The sequence below is a fragment of the Onychostruthus taczanowskii genome, unplaced genomic scaffold (assembly GCF_017590055.1).
Source record: "Onychostruthus taczanowskii isolate IOZ18803 unplaced genomic scaffold, ASM1759005v1 scaffold31, whole genome shotgun sequence".
Classification (NCBI taxonomy): Eukaryota; Metazoa; Chordata; class Aves; order Passeriformes; family Passeridae; genus Onychostruthus; species Onychostruthus taczanowskii.
In genome coordinates this window covers 7,053,227-7,065,778 of record NW_024500461.1, presented here as the reverse complement: position 1 = coordinate 7,065,778, position 12,552 = coordinate 7,053,227, and the positions used below count along the sequence as shown (strand labels likewise).

The following is a 12,552-nucleotide window of genomic DNA, read 5'->3' as shown; positions in this document are numbered from 1 at the left end:
AAAGATTATTTCACAGATTAATGGAATTTTTCCATCACCCCTTATCCTATTTTTCACAAGAATGCTTTCTCTTCTGAACAAATGCATGTACAGAGGTGATGGATGATAACTGGAACATGAGTGGTGTGGTCTTGCAGCTGCATTCTGGGCTATACTAGAAAGAGCATGGCCAGCAGGTGAGGGGACATGACTATTCCCCTCTATTCAGCACTTGTGAGACCACGTCTAGGTTACTGTGCCTGGGTTTGGGCACTGTAGTACAAGACACCAACACAGCGAAGTCGAGGGAAGAACAGCCAAGATGACAAGGAGCTATAGTGCATGAAGAGGCTGAGGGAACTGGGATTATTATTATTATTATTATTATTATTATTATTATTATTATTATTTCTCTTCTTAGGAAGAGAAATCTAAGAGGAATCTCCACTTACCTAACAGGGGGAATAGAGAATGTGGAGACAGACTCTTCTCACTGATGGCACAATAGGCAATTGAAACACGCCGGAAATCAGAAAATTCCAAACACATGTAAAGAAAACCTCTCTAACCATAAGAGTGGTTAAATATCAGAACAGGGTGCCCATAAAGGTTATGAAATCTCTTTCTCCAGAAAGCAGCTTTTTTAAAAATCTGGACAAGCCTCAGAGCAAGCTAATCTAATTGTACCTCTTTTGAGAAGGGGGTTGGAATAAATACCTTCTAACCTATACTACTCTACATTCTATCCAGGCTCCAAGGAGTACAAATCAGTGGTGTCTCTGAGATTAAATTCTAACCAAATTTTCTTTATAATTCTTACTTGTTAATTCTTCTAACTTTGGCAGGATTATTAGCCATAAAATTATTGTGCTTGATCCAGACTCCAAGATATTTTAACATATGTTTATCCATTCATAAATAATGAATATGTTTATTCATTCATTTATTCATTAGTTAAATACTGGTATGCATGCAATTCCCTCCCAAAAAGGACAATTTCTGTTAACTTTCTTCAGGGAGAGTTTTCTCCACTAAAATTTCCTGCAGGGGTCATTACTACCAGCATTGGCAGGGTATTAAGACACGCTATAAATGGACAGTGGTCTTTGCCACTGCATTTTCTGATTAAAGAAGATAAAGCAAGCCTAAATAACAGGGAATCCAATTTAAACAGATTGGAAGAACATAAATATTTGCAGAGCCATTCACAAAGGAATATTCCTTTGAAAGAAGAAATTAGTGTTCCAGTGGAAATTAGAAAAAATATGAATACACACATCACTGCCAGGTGATCATTACCAAGATCATTATTGCTTTGGTTAAGTCATCATGGAAGATAGAAGAAATAAAAGTACTTCAGTAAATGTAGTTTTTTACAAACAAACCATAGAAAATTCCATAGACGTGGTAAGACATCTTTCAACAGTCCACCCACCTGGTTCTGTCAGTTTGAAGAGACTTGATTCAAGACTATTTAGATTTTCTGCTGCTTTTGCCATTGCAGCTAAATGGGATGCCTTTGAGGAACGTCTCTGAAATATTGAATACTTTGTTATGAAAGCTTAGTTTTAACTTAACTAAAACCAGATTGTCAATAATGGAGTTTAGCTTAGATCACAAGTATTCTAAATCTACATCTTATAATTTCATCAAAATTGTATTATTTTTCATTTCTGATGAAATAGGAATTGTGTTCGTCATTTTTTTAGCACAGCATATTTTGTCAAGCATGGGGATTCCCATTCTCTGGAGGTGTTCAAGACTGGGCTGGATGAAGCACTGAGCAACCCAATCTAGTAGAAGGTGTCCCTGCCCAAGGCTGGGGGTTGGAGCTAGATGATCTTTGAGGTCCCTTCCAACCCAAACCATTCTACGATTCTAGAACAAAAAAATTAATAAATCTACTCTTCAAAATAATAAATACAGAATTTAGAGAAAAGAAAAAGTAAAAAACAGAGCACCTACCTTTACCTCTTTGCCAGTGTGTGTTTTTTCAGTTTTCACATCTCCTGACTGGCCAGGTGAAACTCCTGGTAAGATCAACAATTTTTTCCCATAGTTAATGATAATTGCTGAAAGTTCATACTCTTTCCATGAATGTAGTACCTATAAAAGAATAATCTGTTATACACTTTTTGTTTACATAATATGTAATATTTCATTACTGTCTACTTGTAATTGTCAAAATGCATGAATATTATAAATATAAATTAATTATTCAATATTCAAGTTTCTTTTAATAAAAAACCCAGGACTGTAGACATGTAAAATAATTGGAATTGCAGATGTTATCCATGTGTTCTATTCTGCTTAGCCTTATCCCTCAGAGAATAGAAAGATTTACCCAGAAGTATCTATTGCTGTGATTGACACTCTCCCTCTTCTCAGGCAGTACTGCTATCAAAGAACAAAAAGGGTAACTAAATGATCCTCATTTGCCTCTCTGGTATCAAGCACACATTTTAAAATCCCAACTGTATTAGTGAAATGACTGGTGAAATTTATTTTCAAATTGCAAAATTTATAAATTAACAGTGTAGCGAATGTTTTTCGATGGCTTTATCTTCTTTAGATAGAGCTCAAAAGGCACAAGTGCTTCTGCTATGCGCAAGCTAACTTCACATTAGGATCTTTGCCTTTGTGATCCTAAGTAAGTGTACAGATTTACCTCAGGATAAACACAGTACATGCCCTGACTGTAAGTCAAAAGAAAAATATATACCATGCTTTAATGAGAAGCGTTTTCAATTCACTCATTCTCTTTGCTATTTTGCATGCTATCCTGTTGAAATGCTATCGCTAAGGGAAAAAAATCAGCAATATAAGTGGTAGTCAATTAGCTGAGGAATCCAACAACAAACAAACACTTAATCAAGGTTTCAAGGCTTCTAATAGGCTTTATTGGCCCTGATAGCATTCACGTGGGGCCTATGCCTGTGGGGCCTCTCAGCTCAAGTCTAAGCCTACAGTCCCTGCTGGCTCCTATTTGGCAGGAATGTTGGTCTCCAGCCTGGTGCAAGTCATGCCTGGGTGTGGCAATGGATCCACTAGACTCGGCACCTGGCCCACGGACCAACTTCTGAGCTTGACCTCAGACTGTTCCCATCATGATGGACCAGCCTGCTGGGTTCTGTCTGACCGTAGCCACCTCACCAGGCCTTATCCTCACCTGTGGACTGCCTTCCCAGCTTCAAATCTGACCTGCCACATCACAACAAATTTGCCTGATAATGTGCATGCCTGGCTGAACCTCAGTACCAGTGCTGCTCTGCCAGCCATGGCATTGCCCTTGGCTCCTGGTCTCACAGCCATGCTGGCCTTGCAGAGCATTTTTAGGGTTATTTGGTTCTGATCTGATCTTGTGAGGTTAGCACAGAGATTCTGCTCCTATAAAGAACCAACACAGGGCAACCCCTCAAATCCTTAGCCACAGCTCAGCTTCAGCACGAGCTCTTAGTTGAGGTGCACCCAAAGCTAGAGGAAAGCTGGCTTTTTCAGTATTGCACATTTATAGTAGCAAGTAATTAACTGCAGCATGTCCCTATACATGAGGGGAAAAAATCCAGTACCTGTTTCTCCTTATCTCACTAAATAGACTGAGTATCTGAATCACAAATGTCATCTACAGATACATATTATGTTTGAAAGTCAAGGTGTTTTTATTTTTGCCAGCATGCAAGACTAAACAGTATAAAGTCTCTTGTATCTAATTAGCAGCTAAAACAGGTATGTTAATCTGATTAAAACTACAAATATGGCTTATTTGCAATAAATAAACTTTCAAACTTATATATTACATGTATGTCTCATTGAAAATAGTACTACCTTAAATGTAAAATGACACACAATCATATAAATTTAGATCTGATGACATGGACTAATAGACTATTTTCTGAATAAATAGTAAAAAGTCAAAATGTCATTGTTATAAAAATGCAGATTCATAATACTAATAAATATTTGTATGCCTTTACTGTTTAAGAATGCTAGCTCTCTAAGATAGCATTCTGAAGGCCAGCTTACTAAATCTCTTTTTTTTCCCCTCGAAATGACAAGAGCTGTATCTCAAATTAAGCTGTAACCACAAAAACACACACCATACCTTTGCTGTATGATATGAAGCACAAGCTATCATATGCTGAATACTCTCATAACATCCTTCCTCTTTCCTTTGCAAAGCAGCACTTGGAATTTCTTGGAGAACAGCCAAGCATTTAATGAGGATCTGTAAATACAAGGGTTAAAACAAAATTATAGTCTGGAGCATACTTACAAGTTTGTACCTCTGTAGATCCCATTGTATTTCATGGTGAACTTTAAAAATACTTTGAAATCTAATGCACAGGATAAAACATTAGCTGTACAAATACCAATAATTAAATTTCCATTTAACTGAACAATGTCAAGATTTCAACCCCAGCCCTTTGGAATAAATGACATGTTCACATAAAATCCCAGATATTAATATATAGATACATGATGGATATTTTTGCTGATTTAACTAACATGAAATCCAAGAATGTTTAAGAATAATTTAATATTTAAGAATAATTTAATAATTTAAGAACATAATCCTACTGGAGGACTGTTTAAAAATATATTGAGATGGCAAGAATTTCAAATGAAAAAAAAATGTATTTCCAGTAAGCTGTAAAAAAAATACTTTTTTTCCCCATTTTTGTCCATCAGAAATGAAAAGAGCATGTGGCTAAATTATTTTTCACTTTTTCCAGTGGCTAGCTGTACCTTTAGCAGGACACCACAGCCAATGGCATCTTAAGCAAGAAAATTATTTTTTTTCCCTAATCACTCCTGAAAACTTCTCAGGGCCCTAAGTGTTCCAGCTGTCCTTCCCTGAGCATCCTCACTTGAGACCTCTCCTCATACCCTCTACCCAGGAGCCCAAGAGTGGCAATCAAGCTCAGGCACAAGCCTTCAGTCCCTGCTTGAGCTGTGGTACTGCTGTGCTGCTCTTCAGTTCTTTCTCCTGGATGGACCTTGGACCTGGGCTGTAGCCTTGTCTCCAGCCTCTAGCTTCAATTCCTGCACCTCCTGGTTTTTTCTCTTGGATGGACCCTCGGCCAGCCCAATAACCTCACGTTCCCTGGGCTGTTCTGAATCCTCTTACCACCACCCTGTTCTGTCTGCCATATTCAGATGCTGCTGGTCTGTGCCTCACCTGCAGTGCAGTCACCTCATCCTTTCTCACAGTGCAAATATACTCTTATTGCTGCTACCTAAAAAGGCTACCTAACTACAGGAAAAACATTTGCATGTTTCTACTGTATGCTTGCTGAATCTAAAAACTACATCTGCTGCTTCATAAAATGTACTCTGTTTTTGAAGAGAAGGTGCTTGCTTCTGGAAAGGAGCACATGCCTGAAAACTAAAGACTGCATTGTCAAAACACTGAATAGCTTTCTTTTCTTTAAGAAGAAAACAAAACTTTATCTGAAGCAAACAGTCTGAATTTAAAAAAAAATAAAAAAACAACAAACCAACAACCAAACAAAAAAAAAAACACAGGCAAATGCTGCTTTTCTTTCCTCAAAGTTGCCATCTGCAAATAACATTCAAGTAGAAATTACATAGTAATTTCTGCTAATTTAAAATACCAACAATCACCCTGAAGAAACAATCGATACTCTGCAGTTACTTCACCATATCTGAGAGCAGAATGTGTGCAGCTTACACCGAACTTCGATGCATTGGGGATGTATAAAACTCCAAAAGGCTTTTCTTTCCTCAGCTATTAAGAAGTCAGAGCCTAGATATTTAGCTCTCCAACTGTACTGCCTATTATAAGTTTAATTTGAATAACTATAAATGCAGGACCTGACAGCTGCTTTGTCTTAAAATGCTCTCACCTGAACTACTGGCACTAAAAAAATCTTGTGATAAATAAGTGGGGCGAGGAGACCATAACATTGTACAACAGACTGCAGGGCGTAACTTGGATCGTTCAACCAGTTGCTAAGTTCAATTGCCACAGTCATTCTTTCACATTCTGCTAATCTAGCTACCTGTAAAAGAAAAACACATTTTGATTTAAATATTCATTCTGTTGTTTAAATCATTTGAGAGTGGAAGAAGACAGATGTTACTGCCATTTAAAAAGCAGGATAAGCAGCAAATAAGATGAAAGTTTAAGAATGAATTTAAATTTACACCTCTTAGAAGTATATTACAAAACACTTTATTCCTGATACTAAAGGAAATGATTGCTCTTGATCTAATTGTGCCCTCTGAGTTTGCCCATATGATTTACAAATCGTGGCTGATTAATAACCTCAAACTATGTGGAGTGGAAATTTCACATGCTAGCTTTTCAGAGTCGGTAAAGGAAGGATAAATCCTTCCCTTCCCTTCAAGTTATCTGCTGCAGTCCTTGCAAGTGAAAGTTAATCTTGTAAAGTCATGGAGTAATCAACTGCTCACATTTTTTACAAGTACTTCAGCAAAGAAAGGAATAGAATAGGAATGCAATAAAATAGGAGGCAAAGCTTGACTATCCAAATAAAAAAGAAAGGGTCTTTTTTGTCATTAACATGCCATTATATTATTAAAAAACTCTGAAATGAAATATTACTATATTGAAACCAAGAAGCCCTGTTAGAAGTCACATCTTAATTAAAATACATGTATTAGGTAGCATAAATGTTGAAAATCAAAAATTCAAGGTAGATCTTAAAGGGACAAAAATAACAATTATTATACTTCTTTCTTATATTATAGTCTACCACCACTGAAGTCAAGAAAAATCCTTCCTCAATGGGCTTTGGATTAGAAAATAACTGACTCAGAAACCATCTTTCCAGCAGGATGTAAATAACCAACAGCTTCTGAAATACTTCAGAAAGAAAGGCCATGTAACCCACAGAAAATGGAGTATTCTGTAAATAGGATTAGTTGATTGCCACATCTATCTTGCAATGATGAAATAAAGGTGATGAAAAAGTAAAATATAATCCAGTATATTATTTTAAATCACACATACTTGCTCTTTATAAAGTATCTCATTGGAACAGATGGAATCACAGAAGAGTGCTCCTTCCATGACACTAATATCAGAAACAGCAAATATATTCCGCAAAAAGAGGTGCAAGGTAATAGGAGAAGTCTGAGATACAGCTTCAAAATGTAACCTACAAAATACAAAAGCAAAAGAACAGCAAAATCATGTTAGTTATGATTCAGATCTTGCATGCCTGACACTGCATTATAATAAACTGAAGTCTTTAGTTTTAAAATTATGGACAAAATGGATTACTATAACTTCTTCTAGAAATAACAGTTACATAGAAAACTGAAAAATTTGCTTAAAATTTCTAAATTAAAAACTAAATAAATAAAAATATGACGGCTTTTGAAATTGCTATCCACTTTCTACTAATCTAAGACAACTTTTCCTTATTTGCATCATGTAATCCAATGAAACTAATTTTGAACTGTCTTTGAAAACTTCAGATGCTACAGCTTGTTTTCACTGTCTCCTTTTACACATTGTTCTTCTGTATTCTGACAATGATGCACTCAGTTGTGAAGTCCATTACTAAGTATTACTAACAGACCCCTTTTCAACACTTATGTCTTGTATTACAAGTCTCAAAAGAATCCCTTCTCTTTTGTCTGCTTTTCTGTCAAGATATTTTTGGTTGTTTTTTTTCCCTTCCTTGGAGACAGAGGAGCATTTGTACTTGCTGTATTTTTGAATATTTTTGTTACAGGAAAAATCCTATGATTTTGAAGTGCAATAAATAAATTCCTTCTTCTCCTCGATTGTATTTCCTGAAAGAGACTGAAACTCGAGAAGGAAGATCAAATAGACACATTCACTCACTTGAAATTACCAAGCTACCACCACCAAGGCTTCTGGCTGGAAACACAGGTTTCCTTTCCTTCAAGCTCCCTCTGCTGTCCCTTTAGCGAGTCCAATTTCTTACCTACTGCTCGTAAACCTGAAGCTGCTTGATACCGCAGCAGTGAGAATCTTCCATGTTAATTGGGAAAAAAAAAGGGCGGGGGTGGGGGGGAGGCTTGGCCATAACTGTCAGAAAAGTAAAATCTCCAGAACTTCTTTGCACAGCTGCTTAACATTTTCTGTCTTCATCTGATTTATCTGAAAATAGACTCATTACAATGTCACCCCTAGAGATGGATGTATTAAAAAAAAATTGCATAAGAAAAAACAGTAATGACAAAACAAATGCAGAAAACAGCACAATGACTATTCCTGCTTTGTTGACTGGCCAGGGGTAGATTAAAAAACCCCACATAGTCATGAAATAGTATATATAGTGATTTTCTGACAGCATCAATGCAATCCACAGGCTGTAAATCCCAAGTGCTGCTATGACTATGGCATGTAACATCGAGACCCTTGGTGCATTTGTTTGCCTGCTATCAGGCATGTGGTGGCACTTGAAGGGCAGACACTGAAGTTGATTATTTCTATTCAGTTATATTGGATGTTAATTCATTATCAAATCATAAATCACTTACATATAAAATTATTTTTCTTATAATATTTCATGTCTGTTATTTCATTGACAATTCTTTTATCTGGGAATAAATTCAGTTTTGATATATTTCTGAACCTGGATCTATTGAATTTCAGTAAATGTAAGCACAGTATTTCTAGCTGGGTGATGAAAAACTTCTATAATTATGATTTTTTTTCATAAAATAATTAATCTTAAATATTTCTAAAGACCTTTAGCATATGCAATGATTATTGGCACATTACATAGCTACTCCAAAACAAAATTAGCAAGAATTTACCTGTTTGGTTGGTGTTCTTGACAAAATGTTCACAATTTGTGAGATCTATTGCTCTATAAATTGAAAATTCAAGCACCCAGTGCATATGATACATTTTGTATATGAAAATGCACCACACAAAACTAGTACCCACTGTGGAAATGTTTCACAGTTATCTTAAGAAAACAGCCATTACAAAGAATTCGGTGTGTAAATGTTAGCAGTGTCATAAATAACAAAAATCCTCTGCTAATTATAAACCTTTTTTTCAGAACGTTTTTCATATCACAAGACTGAACAAAATTCCACAACTTGGAACTCTTCTAAATAAAATGTGCACATCTATAATTAAAAAATAATTCTAGATAATTCATTACTATTTTAATTTGTTTCACCAATTACCTTTTTCCAGATATAGCCAAATTACTATTTGCAGAAATTACAGCTGCATTGGGAGGCAGTGCAGAAGAATCTGAAACAAAGTAATCCCACATTGGTGAAAATGCTGCTCTGGCTAATTTAAAGTTGCCCGTCTGATAGGCTACCTACAAAACAAACAAACAGTGAGTTGACATGCTCATGGAACAACCAAGCCAGACAAAATTACAGGATATATATATATGTTCATTTACAATTTCTCTAAGAATATCCCAACACAGTTGAATAAAATACATGCAGCAATAATCAGATTCTGCTAATATTAGTGTGGCTCAGATTTAGCATCAGAGAAAGCAAAGGGGTTCCTGGACTGCTGACCAGTGCTCTAACAGCCCAGTGCGGAAAACTTTACAGGCATTTTGCTGCAGTTCTTGAAGGCATATAAATTCATCTAGGTTCACTGTTCTTTTGCTAATACTGCAGAATGCCCTTCTGCTCTGAATAACAGGGTGTAAACCAAGCCAAATAAGTAGGCATAAATTCACGGGGATACATCTTACACTGGAATATTTTGGGAAAGTTTCTAACTCTTCCCCATGATCTATCCATAGGGCTAGACAATTTCACTTTTCTCTGTGTCACAATCTGTTTTAAATATCCTTTTGTAAGAATACAAAATTATAATCATCTGACAACCTTTGTGGTCTTTCACATGATACTACAAAACTAATTTCAATATGAAAATGGTTGGCTTTGATATCTGCTAAATTCAATAACATTTTTTATTCCATAATGACTAACAAAAGGATTTCTAGTACTTAGTCTCAATCACAAAAATAAAAACCTCAAATTATTAAAAAAAAAAAAAAAAGAAAAAAGTTAAATGCAGACTGTAAAACAGAGATGGGTAAGAAAGCTATCTGAGTCCTTTCCACTTAACCTGACATTTTCAATAATTTTGAATTAAGAATGAACTTAGTTAGATATACTATTTTTATGTTAAAATTGTGATTTGTGCTTATCAAAGCACAAGGAGGTCTCAGGCTGTTACCAGATGCAGTTTTAGAACAACCACTGAAAACAAATAATTACAACCAAATGAAAGTAGGTGTTCATTATCGTATTCCAACCCTACCTGAGTTAGATATGCTCGAACAGTAGTAGCAGAAAGGGGTGGATAGGCAAGGATTGGCTTAGTCATTTGCCCAATGGCATCCCCAATAAGTTTTCCATCTGAAGAATATGCTGCCACGGCAAATATGTATTTCTCATTGGCATCTAACCCTTGTACTTCTAAGAGAATTTTCCCATCCGCTGGTATCTACCAATAAAAATATTTTTCTAGTTAAGACTCACTTTACATACCAAAAACAAATATCAAATTCTAAACTTTAATTATTAAACAAACTATTTAATGATCTTGGATACAATCAAAGTACAATCCAGATTAATAGCATGTAATGTACTAGATTCTGGTATTAAATTCTTGAAAACTATGAGAAAACAATGAAATGATAGGTGAGAAAAAGGATGTCTTCTCTGGAATGCTGATATGTACACAGGGCACATAACCTAAGAGAACAGTTAAGTACCAGAATCTGATGTTTTTCTAAGACACTTGTGTCCATTTGAACATTCACACAGTGATTGTCCATGCTTCCAGTCACTAAGCTAAAATGCTCTGTCCCTGAGCTGTGCTTCCAGACAAAGACCATATTGCTCTCCTTCATACATGCCACCTTCTTGTATCAGATATAGGCAGAGATATCTCTGGCTCTTTTCAGCACCATTAATAGCACTTCAGAGTCTGTGAAGCAAACAACAAACTTTCAAGATCTTAATTTTTCCTTCAAGTAATTGTATACCTGCACTTTAACATCATGGCTCACTCCTAAGAGGATTTTCCACCTTCCTCTCTGTGACCAAGCTGACTTACACAAGGAAGATTTCAAGACTTCAAGGGTCTTGAAACAAGTGCCAGTGATGGAAGGATAATATGAGAATCGAGATCATCATAATGCAGCAGCAACACAATGCTCTTATTCAAACAGTCTGTCCTTCATAAGGAGACCTCTGAACAACAGAAATTCCTTCAGGATGCTGGGGCTGAACCCTGAACCAGCAGACCAGAAATAAGTGTACAACAGTCTGCAACAGCCCTTTATGATAAGTTGATAGATCATTCTATCCCCAAGAACTCTAAACTTTTTATTGAAGTCAGCAGATAGAGACTTTGTCTGCAGATCAGCATATCCTAAAGCAAACAGGAGTTCCATTGCAGAAGTGTACGGGTAACCTCAGGTCTGTGTGTCTCCAGTGCCTGTCAGAGCTAAGAAGGTCAGTGGCTTGGATGGACTGCAGCAAATTCACAGAAAAAACAGCAGGCAGTAGGGTGAAAGTCACCTGTCAAACACTTAATTAATCCTGATAAGGGATGGAATATTGAAACTAACTCACTAAACATCACAGGAAGCTTGTGTTTGTGGATTTGATGATCAGAGTATCAGGAATAACATCAAAGCCTCTACTGCCAGTAGCTACACACATCTTCTCTTTTCATACACTTTCCTTTAAGGAGAGGAGCCAGGGGACCGAAGGATGCAGATTCCCTCTCCATCACCAAACACAAGTCTATCAGTGTTAGCATAGAGCTTGCTTACAAAGCCAGGAAAGCCTGAAACATCAGGCAAAAGAGGTTGACATCATTCTTCTGTCACAAAGCACAAGAGACCTGCCCTGCAAAGAACAGAACTCTTAATAAAGATTTCCAGATACATAAATGATCACTGAGGTGATCAGTGAAGTTCAGATTACAGAAGCTGATGTGGACATGCTGAAGTTTTCTTGCTTCTTTCTTAAATTACAAAATGCACAGTATTTGGATGGTTCATTGTTGTCATACAGGAGGACAATGCAATAGCAGGCATGAGTGAATGAAAACCAGAACCTTCTCAGTCTGTGCCGAAACATCAGATTGGGATCCAAAGGAAAGAAAAAAACCTACCTAAAAATGCACAACCAAACCAACAAACAAACAATCAAACAAAAATCAAAACAATTAAAGGTCAAATTGTAGTGAACAAATAATGTAGAAGTACCAGCACAGTCAACATGATCAGTGACAAGTAGTTAAAGATGTATGGGATGATTCACCACCTGTTCACAGAATGAAAGGGAAAGAGCATGAACTTAGAAATAAACTGTGTCTGAATGTGAAGGCTATTGAAAAAGTTATATTATCATGCTGCCAGCAATAAGTAAGGCAGTGTCTTGTTTAGAAGAAATTGCTGATAGAAGTTACACAATTAAGAAGAATAATGAATTTTTAACTGTTTAGAATTTCTTTTTTTTTTTTTTTAATTCCTGGAAAGAGTAGTGTCTGGAGCACACTCTAGAAATACTTCATATACTTCCTTTTACTTTTGCATTTCTTAG

At 36.2% G+C, this 12,552-nt stretch overlaps 1 protein-coding gene across 1 annotated transcript in view; it reads right to left on the bottom strand.

Annotated features, from left to right (window-relative positions):
- The window catches only part of CFAP54 (cilia and flagella associated protein 54), a 102,864-nt gene that overhangs the window by 55,464 nt on the left and 34,848 nt on the right, over positions 1-12,552 (bottom strand). The window contains exons 24-30 of the mRNA XM_041409744.1: positions 10,253-10,438; positions 9,142-9,284; positions 6,977-7,124; positions 5,847-6,002; positions 4,082-4,204; positions 1,951-2,085; positions 1,415-1,511 (exon numbers count right to left, since the gene is read on the bottom strand). Of these exons, the coding sequence (XP_041265678.1) occupies positions 1,415-1,511; positions 1,951-2,085; positions 4,082-4,204; positions 5,847-6,002; positions 6,977-7,124; positions 9,142-9,284; positions 10,253-10,438 (988 nt within the window). The remainder of the gene's footprint in view (positions 1-1,414; positions 1,512-1,950; positions 2,086-4,081; positions 4,205-5,846; positions 6,003-6,976; positions 7,125-9,141; positions 9,285-10,252; positions 10,439-12,552) is intronic.